The sequence below is a fragment of the Aquila chrysaetos genome, chromosome 4 (assembly GCF_900496995.4).
Source record: "Aquila chrysaetos chrysaetos chromosome 4, bAquChr1.4, whole genome shotgun sequence".
NCBI lineage: Eukaryota > Metazoa > Chordata > Aves > Accipitriformes > Accipitridae > Aquila > Aquila chrysaetos.
In genome coordinates this window covers 14,406,521-14,420,244 of record NC_044007.1, presented here as the reverse complement: position 1 = coordinate 14,420,244, position 13,724 = coordinate 14,406,521, and the positions used below count along the sequence as shown (strand labels likewise).

Here is a 13,724-nt window from a genome sequence, read left to right as displayed (position 1 = left end):
AAACAAATTAAAGTAAGTTTGATGTGATTAAAGTAAGTATGGTGATGTATTAAGCTATCCAGAGCATGTGCTTTCATATAAGCAAAGTAGGTAGAAGGAGAGGGGACTTCCTATTCTAGCTTTGTAGAATAAGAAAGAAAAGATGATGCATGCAGACAGAGTAAGATCAATTTAGGTTTCTATAGCCAGTTTAAAATACATTGATTGATCAAAAGGCTGCTAAAGATGAATGTCACCTTCTCTGTAGTTTAGGTTGCTTGTTGGAATTTAATCTTTTGGTAAATAAATTCTTTTATACTTAGTCTTCATTAAAAGATTTCTCACAATTTTTAAATTGAGTGGAAAGACAAACACTGATATTAGCAAAATCAATGGACATTTTTCCCTCTTAAAGTCTTTTAAAATGTTTCCCTTTTTAGGTCTTGCGTTAACTTACATTTTGGAGAACAGCTTTAAGCCTGAAGCAGGTGCAAGACCTGGAGTGTCTAAAATTGGTATATTGATCACTGATGGGAAGTCCCAAGACGATGTTATCCCTCCTGCTAAAAATCTACGAGATGCTGGCATTGAGCTGTTTGCTATTGGTGTGTATTCTGCCATATCCACCATATATTGTGTCCCATTATACTCTGGTGTATTTGTATCCATTGCCCTCTCTATTAAGGAAGTGTTTTTTTCTGTCTCTATCCAGTAAGTATCATCATTAATTTAAATCATCTTAAATATGTTCTCCAATTCATTGCTGCTATAACTGGAATTTAGCAATATATATGGATGCTGCATTATCAGGAGACAGCTGAAAAATGTCAGTTATGTTGGCAGAAATTAATGTCTTGAAGTAACATCTTAACAACAGGGCAATCCGTAGTTGGTCATCAAAACAAAAAGAAAGAATTGGATTTTAGTAATTTCTTATCTATTCCTGTGCATACAAGATTTTTTCTTTTTTGTTGCAAATATTTTCTTTATTTGTCTTTCCAATGAAAGGTGTGAAGAATGCAGATATAAATGAACTCAGAGAGATTGCTTCTGAACCTGACAGCACACACGTCTACAATGTTGCTGACTTTAACTTCATGCATACCATTGTTGAAGGTCTTACAAGAACAGTGTGCTCACGAGTAGAGGAACAGGAAAAGGAAATCAAAGGTGAATAAGAAACAAGATATAACGTAACTTAATATGAACTTAGAGCTACAAATCCTATTCCAAATACCTGTAGTTCTAAGCTGGCTTCTGGCACTTGACTCATGCTGTATATTCTTTTGGTCACAAGAAAGTACATTGTCAGGGAAGTTATCTTCCTAGGTATGTTTCATTCTTGATTTGATATCTTTGATCTTTTGCTCTCTGTCTTTGATAGTGGTAAATATTATGGTATTTGGTAGTACCAAAAAATAGAAAAATTTACATTCATTCTGCTGTAACTGTTTCCAAGTGGTGGGTAAGGAAATTTTTTTTATAATACACAGCTTTGGGGATGAATTACTTCAGCAGCTGCACATGGAATTGTTACGTTTGTGCTGTGTTTTCCATCTTCTAACTTACTGTTTTTATTGTCTCATAAGTTTTCAAAAATTTCAACTATTACGATTTCTTTGTCCCTTCCTGATGATGGATTTTTTTTTTCCACTTTCTTATTTAATACACAAAAAATATATTTCAGAGCATAAGGAAAGATGGTGGTGAAGAAAATTGTTCTTATGTAAAAAAGACTTCTCTGACTACAATATTTTTTTTCTCTTCTGACCAAAAGAAATGGCTATGAAAAAATGTCGCAATTTGCTAGAGAAACAGTCCTACCTAAGGAAATTATTTCTGAAAGGCCTGAGTGGATTTTGTTTGTATTGCTTGGTTTGTGTTTCTGTAATATCCCAAAAATGCTGACTGATTTTTCAATAAGCTTGTAATATATATCAGTAAGGAAGGCTGTCTTTCACATGTATTTCTACCTGTGCCATGAAAAAGTGTGTATTAGTAAGGCTTCATTCCATCTTTTTCCTCTTTTATTCACCTGGAAATTGGAAGAAATACAGAATATTAGGTGTGTCTTGTGGGGGGGATAAGCAGTCAGTTGGGAAATTGAGAGGGAGAGGATGGGAAAACCATAAAGAGATGAGACATCTTTGTGGAAAGGAATGATTGCCAGAGAAGATGACCATTCGCTACATCTCTTCAATCTGCTGACAGGCAGCATATCAGTTTCCAACCTGCAGAGGAGCACAGGAGATCACAGCTGTATATGTACTTGGATGTTTTTCATGACTGGAAGGAAAGCAACCTGAAAAAAACACTCAGAAAGAAAGCACTTGAAAGAGTAATGGGAGGAATGACAAGAAGGCTTTGTTTTATATTTTTGTCTCTTTCATATAAAGTTTACGAAAGACCAGGGAGGCTTAGTCCCAGTGAAAACTCCATGTGCAGTACTCATTCTTACTATTAGTTCTTTGTTTCCATTGAAAATTACCTAAATAAATGTGCAGTAGCCAATTTGATTTTCTGATGAGGAGCGATCTTTGGAGCTTCAGCAAATACAACAGACCAAATCATTTTTTTGCAGAGGGGAATAAAAAATTTGTGTTGTCTCTAACCTAGGAACAATTGTTGCTTCACTTGGGGCACCTTCGGATTTGGTCACATCTGAGGTAACAGCTAGAGGATTCCGGGTTAGCTGGACCCATGCACCAGGCAAAGTGGAAAAATACAGGGTTGTGTACTATCCCACTCGAGGAGGACAACCGGAAGAGGTAATAGGAGGAAAAGGAAGAACTAACCAGACAGAAAATCCATGGTCTTATTTAAATCTACCCTGAAATTCCCTATGTGGTCTCTGAAGCCCACTACAGAAAGGAGATATGGTCACATTGAATGGTGGTGAAGGTTAGGTAGTAGCCAGGCTGCTTTTCTGTCATGTAATTTAAAGTAAATGTGCTATACCAGTGAGTGCTTTTGGGGCAGGGAGGTGAGCTGCCTGCGTTTTTGCTTACACATATGGTTACTTAAACCAATTCTATTGACTTCCCCTGCACTATTCTGTTTACAAGAACAGAAGAGGTAGGAGCTGATGGTAAGCCAGATTTTCAGTTCTAAGAAAAAATAATTCATAAAAGAAAGATGATACAGGTTTATGTTTTAGGATGTCTACAATTGGTCGTTGAAAATTTGGAGAGAGGTGTTTATTTGAATAGGACTTAAGCATTTTGGAGATGGAGAAAATAATGCAGTGGAACAAGCTTTTGGCTTCAGCTAACAGCTTACAAAATTGAAGGGAAAGGCAGAAGAGCAAAAGGATTTAACTAAGGATATATTTCTTTTTGTAGTATAAACTTGTTTAGCATGGATATATATTAATGTCAGTTTGAAGTACTGTGTGTGTACATACGTAGTACTAAAGAAATATTCATGATGATACAGTAATTATATCAAAAAGTGCCCAATATACACTCTTAAACTGTAATCCACACACTTTATTTATCTAAGCAATTCCTTTGTTCTAAATGGCTACTTATATCAGCTAAACATTTTGATTATGTATATAGTTGCTGTTCTTTTTCAGACACCCCACTGTACATAAAGGTAGCAAAAGCCAATTTGATTTATGAATTGAACTTTAGTGTATTGATTCTTAGATGCCACTGTAAAAATTGCCTGAAAGAGGGATTGATTTGATGGTAATATAGTTAGTTTGCTTTATGTGTATTTAGTTGAATTTTCTTCTGAACAGGTTGTGGTAGATGGAAGCTCATCAACAGCAGTTCTGAAAAACTTGATGTCTTTAACTGAATACCAGATAGCTGTTTTTGCTATATACTCAAATGCTGCTAGTGAGGGCCTCCGTGGAACTGAAACTACACGTGAGTATCCTTATCATGTTCATTACGGATTTGACTGTCTACTTTTAATCACACTGTCTAAGCATTAGTCTTTGTGAAAAAGAAATACAGAAGGGAGTCTTTTTCAATTTAGCTTCTTTTAATGCATTTACCTTAAATTAATTTCTGTTTGAATTAATTCTGGGCTAAGTTCCTAAGTCCAAATGCTCTGTGGATATTTAAACACTGAGAAAGGTTTTATTTCTGGGCTGAACTTTAAAGTTGGTTTTATTGAACCCTGAATTAGAACATTCCTACGCTTTGGGTGTGCAGCCAAGCTTTATAAATTAGGTTTGTGGCTGAAGCTGATCTTATGAGTGGAGGATTAGGTGGGACCAGAAATACCTGCATGTGATTCCCACCAGTGCCAAAGATTTCAAGGTAACTTCTACAAGTTCCTTTCTCAATGATTCAGTTATTTTCTGTCTATAAAATGGTGACTTGGGATATTGTTAGAATGAATACATTTACAGTTTGGGGTTCTATAATGAAAACTATGCTAGCACCTGAGATAATGTGCTGCTATTGATTGTATCAATATTATGTACAGTTACTTTTTTAGTAAATATGACAGATATTAGGAATGGAAGTAAAAAGTAACATTTTAGTTCAAACTAGGAGCCAGGAATTCAATATGTGTTGTATCAATAGCTGATATCTGCTGGAAGAACTATACAGCAGGGCTCAAGCAATCTAGAAGATTTCTAAAGTGCTTTGACAACAACTTCCTGACACAAGTGATCAAGGAGCCAGCAAGAGGTGCTCTGCTGTAGTTGATACTTAAAAACAAGGACGAACTGATGGGGGGGGATTTAAAGTCACGGGTAGCCTTGGCTGCAGTGACCATGAGATGGTAGAATTCAGGATTCTAAGTGGAGGGAGGAGTGCAAAAAGCAGGACCACAACTCTGGATTTCAGGATAGCAGTCTTCAGTCTCTTCAGAGATGTGCTTGGAAGAATCCCAGGGGATATGGCCCTGGATAGAAGAGGGATCCAGAATTGCCACTTGATACTCAAAGATCACATCCTACAAGCTCAAGAAGGGTCCATACTGCCAAGTAGGAAATCAAGCAAAGGAGGCTGGCATGGATAAGCAAGGAACTCCTAACAGAACTCAGACATAAAAAGGTAGTGTATAAGAGATGGAAGAAGAGGCAGATGACTCAGGCGAAGTATAGAGTTGCTGTCTGATCTTGCAGGGGTAAGTTTAGGAAAGCCAAGGCCAACCTGGAGCTGAATCTGGCAAGGGTTGTGAAGAGCAACAAGAATGGACTCTACAAGTGCATAAACAGTAAAAGGAAGACTGAGGAGAATATGGGCCCACTCCTGAATGGGACAGGGGACCTGGTGACAAAAGAAGCGGAAAACACTGAAGTACTCAATGCCTTCTTTGACTCAGTCTTTACCAGTTAAAATGGCCTTCAGAAATCCCAGGCTGCTGAGATCAGTGGGAAACTCTGGAGAAAGGAAGACTTACTCTCATTTGAGGAGTACCAGTATAGGGAGCACTTAAGCAAACTGGACACACATCAATCCATGGGACTGGATGGGCTGCACCTGTGAGTGCTGAGGGAGCTGGCTTATGTCATTGTCAGGACAGTCTTGATTATCCTTGATAGGTCATGGTGACTGGGAGACGTTCCTGAACACTGGAAGAAAACAAATGTCAATCCTTTGTGAAGCAGGATCTGGGGAACTGTCGCGTCCCAGAGTTGGAGCGACTCAGGTTCGTGGATTTCCTTTGTCAGAATTAAGGTGAAACGACACCAGGGGAGTTCAAACAACAATCAACATTTATTCAACCTAGATAACCTTGCCCAAGTACAAGTGAACTTATCAATATGAACCTTGCAACATGTCGTTAAGCCGCTGTTTGAGAAGAGAAGTATAGAAAAATGAAATGGAAAAGGGAACATGAAACTGTGTCAGAAGGAGAGCCCTCCCGTTGAGTCACGAGGTTCAGAGCAGACCCCCTTGCTTTCTGGACTCCTTCTCAGAGAGGAGCCCAGGGGCGGCTAGGTCCACTCCTAGTCTCAGACTTGGTCAACGGTTTATGTTTAAAAGGATGAGGTGTAGGGACTGTGGAAAAGAGAGAAGAAAAAGAGGGAGGGAGAGAAAGAGAGAAAGAAAGAAAGAAAGAGAGAAGGAAAGGGTTTCACCAGTCCTGGGTCCAGCGTTGGTCCAGCCAGCGTAGAGATCCAGTTCTGGAGGGCGCGCGCTGAGAACTCGTTCTCCCTTCTTTTATAGCGTGTTAGTCGATGGTCTCGACATGCGCAGTCCCATTCCCGGGGTTCTCTGGAATCGGTCGGAGAGCTTTGGGGGGGGGGTTCATCGCAGAGTTGCCTCTCTTTTTTCTGCTGGCATGACCGCTTAAGATAGAGGCACAGTCCCATCCTCCGTGGGGCCTCCTCCTCCAGGCGCATATGCTGTGCTCCTTCTCCTGGTCACTTAAGATAAGGAATTGCGGCTTTGGAGAAGCGCGGTCCCACCCTCCGGGGGGCCCTCTCCTCCGGCCACATTGTCCTGTTCACAAAACTCCAGCATTTTTACAGAGGCCATTTTCTCCACCAAAGTTCTTTAACGAATGTTTGAGACATTGACTATAATTTGTCCGACCGTGACACCACCCCGTGGCTCAAACAGTCGCTGTACTTTGATTCTCGTTTATATCATCTTCTTGTGTGGTAATTTTAACATAGCTTACAGTAGGAGAAGAGAGAGAGACAGCTGAGGATAGCAAGCGGCTAATCATACATCTTACTATGGCAAGGCCTGCTATTAAACATGTAAATCCAATTAATATCATAAGTCCAATATTTACAAGCCATTTTCCCCATCCCGTCAGTCCCAAGGATCCCAAAATGGAATGTAGCCATGAGTTGGGACTCCAGCCATCAAACCAGTCAGCTGGTTGCATTGCATGGAAGAGTTCCCCCGTCTGGTCGGCAATCTCCTTCATCTTTGCCCGGGCTTCTTCAATTGAGGTCGTGGCATTATGAATGGTAATACAACATTCGGATTCAGTCAAGTTTAACATACCACACACACCTTGTTCTTTTAACAATAACATATCTAAGGCTAAACGATTCTGTAACGCCATTTTTGATACTTGTTGCACTTGCAGATTTAGTTCCCCAAAGGCATATCGAGTCCAATTACTTAATACATGTACTTGCCAAGTTAGGTTTTCTAGCACCCATTGGTGCCGAACAATATACCCAGATGGTGCAAAGAATGCTTCTAGCTCTAACGATACTTTCTGTCCCCAGGTATAATAATCAGGTTTTAGAATGCTTTGAATCCACTTCTGGGTGCTACTTGGGTCATCAAGTTCTCGTTTTTTCCTGTGAATAGGTGGTGTGGTATATTCAAAGATTCGCCTGGGACACATAGTAGGAATTCCCAAACCACACCGCAATCCAGCCTGTTTGATAACATTCAAGTGCGAGTACATTTTCCCATCTGAGCACCCCCAGACGGTCCCCTCAGGGGCGGCATACAAAGCGTTTTGACAAGTAGCTGCGTCTCCCCGGGGTATTTGATTATCCTCTCCCACCTTATGTCTTGGGAAGTGGTTAATGGGAATTCCACATTTTAGCCAGATATTAACATTATTGGTGATCTGATTACATTGGTTGTCCCGGTTTCGGTATCCAAAATTCGGATATCCCCAACAGGTGCACATATCTCGAATTAAGGTTCTAACTTCCAAACTGATCCATGTTTCGATGGGATTGCCAGCGCCTGTGGTACAATCTATAATGTGGGTACAGTTTAACAAATGGGCATCATTGGGGTTGGGTGTGTCCACAAATTCTTTCTTTAATAAGTGAAGAGGTTGTTTTTTTAACATGTGTTTCACTGACCATCCCCAAGCAGTGTGGGCGTTATTCACTGAAGGATATTGTCCCTTCCTGTCAGGTATGTGAACACACCAAGCTGAATCCCATCTTACATTATACTGTAATTCAAAAGGGGTAATTTCCGGGGAAGCAGGCCAAAAAGGCACTAAATTACAAGATATATTGTGATAGGAAGGGCATCCTGTTATTCTCCACCAGGATGGAGAAGGTGGGAATCGTCTGGAATAGGCTTCCTTGAATCCTGGAGGACACGGCGGGCTATGACTAATACCAATTTCACGACTGACCTCCAATCTCCATCGCTTACAAGTTTTGTTTATTAAGTCAGGCCACCCCGTGTCCCGAGGGATCTCATAGAAGGCTGCTTCATCTCGCCACCATCTGCCAGAGGAGGTATAATCATTTCGATATTGATACTCAAACGGAGCATCTACTAACCCTATAATGTCATTGCTCATATTATATTTTCCAATATTGAGCCTCATGGGTATCAAACCGAATCTAATCCCCTGCTCGGCAGAAGTAGGAATCTGAATACAGATCCCCTGATCCGTTCTATTCCAGACATGTATGAATCCTTGTATCACTTCCCAAGCCAAATTGGAGGCCCTTTCTCCTTGTCCAGATGCACCAAAAGTAAGAAAGGCAAGGAGGAAGGAGTTCCAAACCATCTTTCCCTGTTGTACCATAAGAATATCACAACCAAAATCAAACAAACAATACAGATAATGGCCCACTCATCAAGTGAAAACATAAGTCCTGCTGTGGGCTTCTGATAACCTGCAAAATATATACAAAAATAAACAATCATTAAAGGGATAGGATTGGAGGAGATGTCAAGCAGTGTTGCTAGTGGTTGGGATCCATCCGAGAGGCTGAGGTGCACTCTCCGAGGCGCTCGTGCAGCTTCTGTAAAACAACCTCCTACAGGCCATGTGCAGGATGTGTTACGTATTATAGATGCATACAAACTAGCCTTAAATTTCAAGCTCTCTTGACTGGAATTGCTCTGATTAAAGTATCCGTAGATCAGCAGAATGTGTTCATTGTGCGTAAAAAGGCTAATAAGTTTATAGCAACCACTTGTTCTTACGTGGCGTAGGTGCCGCTGCAAGAACTCCAACGTTGTCTGCTGCCAAGCTCTCTGTGTCCTCCCCCCAACTCAGGAATTCTGAGAAGTCAACACAGCATCGCTAGTCAGAGTAACAAAAACATAAGCAGGCCATCAAGCAGCTATGGTTTTAGTACTATAGCAGAGGGTTGGGGTTATATTGTGCATCTTAACTAATATGCTTGTTAGAATCCAGCCAGTGGGATACAGAAAAAACATATTCTTATCAGCCATTTAACATCGGAACAACTTTAATTCAGGACATGAAGGTCCACTTAGAAGGATGGGACAATCCATCGGGTATTGATACGATGCTCTTTCCCATGGGCATCTGTGGCTACCCAGGAAAAAAGGTTAAGGGGCGTCTTTAGGGTTAGGGGTACTTGCCCCACAGTGGGCAGTTCCACTAATACTGGTTGTCCAGCATAGTGGAGCAAGTGTGCAGGGTCTTTGCCACTTTTCGTCCCCGGAACAATAGAAGGAGGTGTGGGACAGAATGCTAGGAGTCGGGGGCAGCCATTTGCCCCCCACCGGCTATTGACTCGGTATACTGCTTCTGGTACTCGCAAGGCCCACCCTGGGTCATGGGGCCTCAGAGCTCGTTTTAGAAGTCCGTTTGTTCTCTCCACAATACCATTAGCTTGAGGGTAGTAAGGGGTGTGAAAAACCCACTGGATTTCCTCACCCTTAGCCCATTCTTGCACCACTCCAGCAGTGAAATGGCTCCCATTATCAGATTGAATTGATTGAGGCTTGGGTAAGCAGCTAAACCATACTTTAAGACTTTTCACTGTATTTTCTCCTGTGGCTCTGGATACAGCTTCAGCTTGTGTTAGTCCTGATACCACCTCTACTCCTACTAACACATATCGTTTTCCCTCTGATACCCGAAAGGGGCCAATATAGTCAATTTGCCACGTTTGCCATAAACCTTTGTTTGTCCTTAAATGTAGGGGTTGCTCCTTTAAAGGGTTATATTTTTCCAAACGAACTCGACATTGACCGCATGCAGAAATAACAGTATTACATAATTCTCGTGTAACAGCCCATCCTCTACTAATAGCCTCTTTGTACAGGTCTTTACTTCCTGAATGGCCACGCTTCACGTGCAGCCACTCCAGAAGGTGTTCCCATTTTTCTGCTTCACCATCGATGGCAAGACTGGCTAGACGTGTTAAGGAATCTACTTGGTTATTTAGGAGGTGAGCCGGGTTATCTCCTGCCTGGTGTGCAGCAACCCAGCCTACCAAGAAAGATCTCTGCTTGGCGATATTCAGTATTTCTTCCCATTTGTCTCGTTGCCACACTGGCACTTGGTTTACTTCCCATTGGCTTTGTTCCCAAAACGGTAACCATTCAGTACATCCCTTAAACACCGCATAGGAGTCAGTATAAATGTATACTGGTTCTGTTGTCTCAGCTTCCTTAACGACTACACTCCACACAGCAACTAACTCCCCTACTTGGGCACTACCCTCTCCCTCAGTTATCATATGCTCCCCTGAATCAATATGTAATGCTACTGCTCGATACTTCCACGTCTTTCCTTCCCTTTTTGCAGAAGCATCAGTGAACCACACATTTGTTAAATGGGGTTTAAAATGAGGAGCCACTTTGATGTACGATGGAGGGGGTTCTGTATCTGGGTGATCAGAAGGGGGATCCTGTATTTGCAGCATTTTGGGTGTTCTCTCCTCTATCTGTCTAGTGTGACAGTAGTGGTCTAACTGGGCATACCACTTCCTTACTGTTTCTCATTGAGCTACTCCTACAGGGGGAGGAGTTCCAGCCAATATTGGTTTCAGGATCTTAAAGGGTCCTCGTAAGATGATGGGCTGCTGTCGTATAATTCTCTCGGCTTCCTGTAAGGCTAGGTTAACCACAAAGAGTCCTTTCTCCCAAACTGAATACCGTTTTTCAGCATCCTTAAAGCTACGCGAGAAAAATCCTATAGGACGGGTAGGACCTTCAGGGCCACGCTGCCACATATGTATAGATAACCCATGAATTGCAAAACCCCATTCTATGTGGAGTGGGTCTGTTGGATGTATTGGTCCTAAGGCCTGGTAAATCCCTGCTTCAAAAATTAATAATTTCAGAGCCTCTTCATGGACAGGTGTCCAGTCCCAAGCAGTTCTTTTACGGGTTAAATCATATAAAGGGCGAGCTATGATAGAAAAGTCAGGGATGTGTTTTCTCCAAAACACTAGCAAGCCTAGGGCATGCTGCAATTCTTTCTTATTTTCAGGCATTTTCACTTGTTCGAGGGTGGACAAGGTTTCGGGTGGTATACACACAGTCCCTCCTTTCCACCAGATACCTAAAAATTTTACTTCAGGTGATGGGAGTTGTACCTTTTCGGCAGGAATTTGGAGCCCTAAATTCTCCAAGTGACTAATGATTTCTCTCTGGGTTTGTCCCACCACAGTGGTATCTGGTCCTCCAATTAGCACACCGTCAATATATTGATATACTTTTACTCCATCTTTAGGAGTGATCTGATTTAGTTCCTGGGCTAATGCATAGTGAGCAATGGTTGGTGAGTGGCAATAGCCTTGGGGAAGCCGTGTAAATGTATATTGTACACCCTCCCAGGTAAAGGCAAAGCGGTCCCTATCTGCTTCTTGCAAGGGAACCATAAAGAACATGTCTTTCACATCAATGGTTGCTAAAATCTGGTGACCCTGTTCTTGTATGGTTGCAATTAATTCTGCTATATTGGGGACTGCAGCTGTTAATGGGCCAGTATTAGCATTCAGGCGTCGATAGTCAATTGTCAGTCACCACTTCCCATTTGGCTTGCGGACCGGCCATACTGGGGAATTATAGGGTGAATGAGTAGGAATAACTATCCCCTGTTCCCGTAACTCAGTTATCACTGAAGTGATCCCTTCCCTTGCTCCCAAAGGCAAAGCATAAGGCTTGACATTAACTATCTTTGAAGGGGGAAGAGTTGGTGCAGACTGCAAAAGCCTCACAGAGATTGCGGGACACCCAAATTTCCATTCTCTTCCCTTAGAGTCTACCCATGACCGGCCCTTTAAGAGGTCAAGTCCTAGAATATTGGTGGGTAGAGGACCTAGTATCATAGTAACCTCAACAGGGGATGAATCCCCTGGCAGCCAGCATTTAACTTTAGCTGTCGGCTGTGGTTGGGAGCTTCCGAAAACGTCTGTGACCCATATCTGCTTCTTATCTGCAATTATTCCATTGCGGTTAGCAACATCCGCCCGGAGTGCTGACATCTGAGCACCCGTGTCAACTAAAAAAGTTACTGGGGTCTTAAAGGGACCAAGGGGAAAAGTAATCAACAGGTCTCCTGTCTTATTTTCAGTGAGCCTCCTTAAATAAACCCACTGGCCGTCCCCCGGCTCACTTACTGGGGACGGCCTGTCTAGTTTCCCGTCCTGCGGACAGTCATACCTTCCTCTGGGGCAGTAGGTGTTTGGGGAGTGGGAGTTGCCAGCAACTGCGGATTCGCCCCTTTATAGCCTTGAATGTTTAACTCAGTATGAGGAGGCTCCTTGTTCTTGTCTTTCCACCCTAGGACCAACTTTTCTAGGACAGAGGTGGGCAAGCCATCCATCACGTCCCGGGGAATTCCCTTTTCTATCCCTTCTGCCCACAACAAGTTTCGCTGACCCCCATACAGCTTTTTCGTGTTTACAGTCTTAGATGGGGGAGGTCGGCCAGGTCCTTCTATTCGGCGGATAGCAGGCTTAGCCCTGCTTTCTTCCCTTGTGAGACCCATTCTCCGGCCGTAGTTAACCAATTCCTGTGCCACTTCTCCCCAGGTCAGGACCCCTCCTGCATTCCGCCTGCCTCCTCTAGGTGCTATCGCATCACGTAATCTATCCTGCAGCTGGACAGCATATAATTTCAAAGAATCTGGTAAACCTCGGATTAGAGGAGTCATTCTATCGGGATTGGCATTTAACAACATCGGAGAGGGCTGTTGTGGCACTAATCGCCTATCATGCATTAATTGGAGACAAGCAGTTTTCTGTAAGCTCTCAGTCAACTGATTTATAGAAGGGGTGTCTATCCGTGTTGGTTCTCCTCGTTCCATTTGGTCTATTCCCCCTGCCCAGTAAGCTGCCCGCTGCGTCAGAGACCATGGTTCCCTAGGATCATCGGTAGTTAGGAACACTCCAGGCCCCCAATATCCTTGGGCTTCATCTTCTGACAATAAAATCCGGTCGCCACCAGTTAATGACACCCTCCACACATATTCTGTTTCAGTCTCCTTTGCTAGTCGGATATACTTTTCCTGAATTTTAGATAATTCAGTGGCGGAATATGGTATCGTCTTAATGGTCACGTGTGGTGCTCCGCCATTTTGGCCATTGTCTATCGTTTCTGTTTTAATTAATGGCCTCATTGCTATCTCTTCATCCTCAGGGTAAAAAACTTTTCTGGTACCTTCTAACTCTTGATTTGGGTATAAAGATTTTTGCTGTTTCACCTGAACTACCTCTAGACCTTGCAGGTCTAAGTCCAGGTCAGATCTTTCATCCACCTCGGCTCGTAAAATTCTTTCCCGATCTAATGCATCAGCCAAGGCAGCATGAAGCCGCTGTGTCGTATTACGCTCAGCAGTTAATTGCTCTTGCAGGACTTTAACTAAATCCTGCAGGGACTGAATCTTCTCCTTATCTGCCTGCTCAGCTTTCATTGTTTCCTGTCTGTCTTCCTGGGCTGCTACGAGTGCGGCCCCTAAAACTGCACACACTACAGCCTTCCCTTTTCCCGGGCGAAACCTGCCTTCTTTTGCTAGCTTCTCAATTCTTCCTACAATGGCTTTTGAGTCATGCCAGTGGTCTCGTGCCCAGGCTACTCCTTGTGGGGAAGGGCGGGCTTTATATGCAATTAGCTTCT

At 42.6% G+C, this 13,724-nt stretch overlaps 1 protein-coding gene across 8 annotated transcripts in view; it reads left to right on the top strand.

Annotated features, from left to right (window-relative positions):
- COL14A1 (collagen type XIV alpha 1 chain) overlaps positions 1-13,724 on the top strand; it is a 135,443-nt gene that overhangs the window by 39,125 nt on the left and 82,594 nt on the right. For all 8 annotated transcript variants that reach the window (XR_003923002.1, XM_030011627.1, XM_030011622.1 and 5 more), the window contains 4 exons: positions 420-584; positions 988-1,149; positions 2,596-2,747; positions 3,725-3,854. Coding sequence is in view for 7 of the 8 variants with exons in the window: in XM_030011627.1 (XP_029867487.1) it covers positions 420-584; positions 988-1,149; positions 2,596-2,747; positions 3,725-3,854 (609 nt within the window). In the remaining variant the exon portion in view is untranslated. The remainder of the gene's footprint in view (positions 1-419; positions 585-987; positions 1,150-2,595; positions 2,748-3,724; positions 3,855-13,724) is intronic.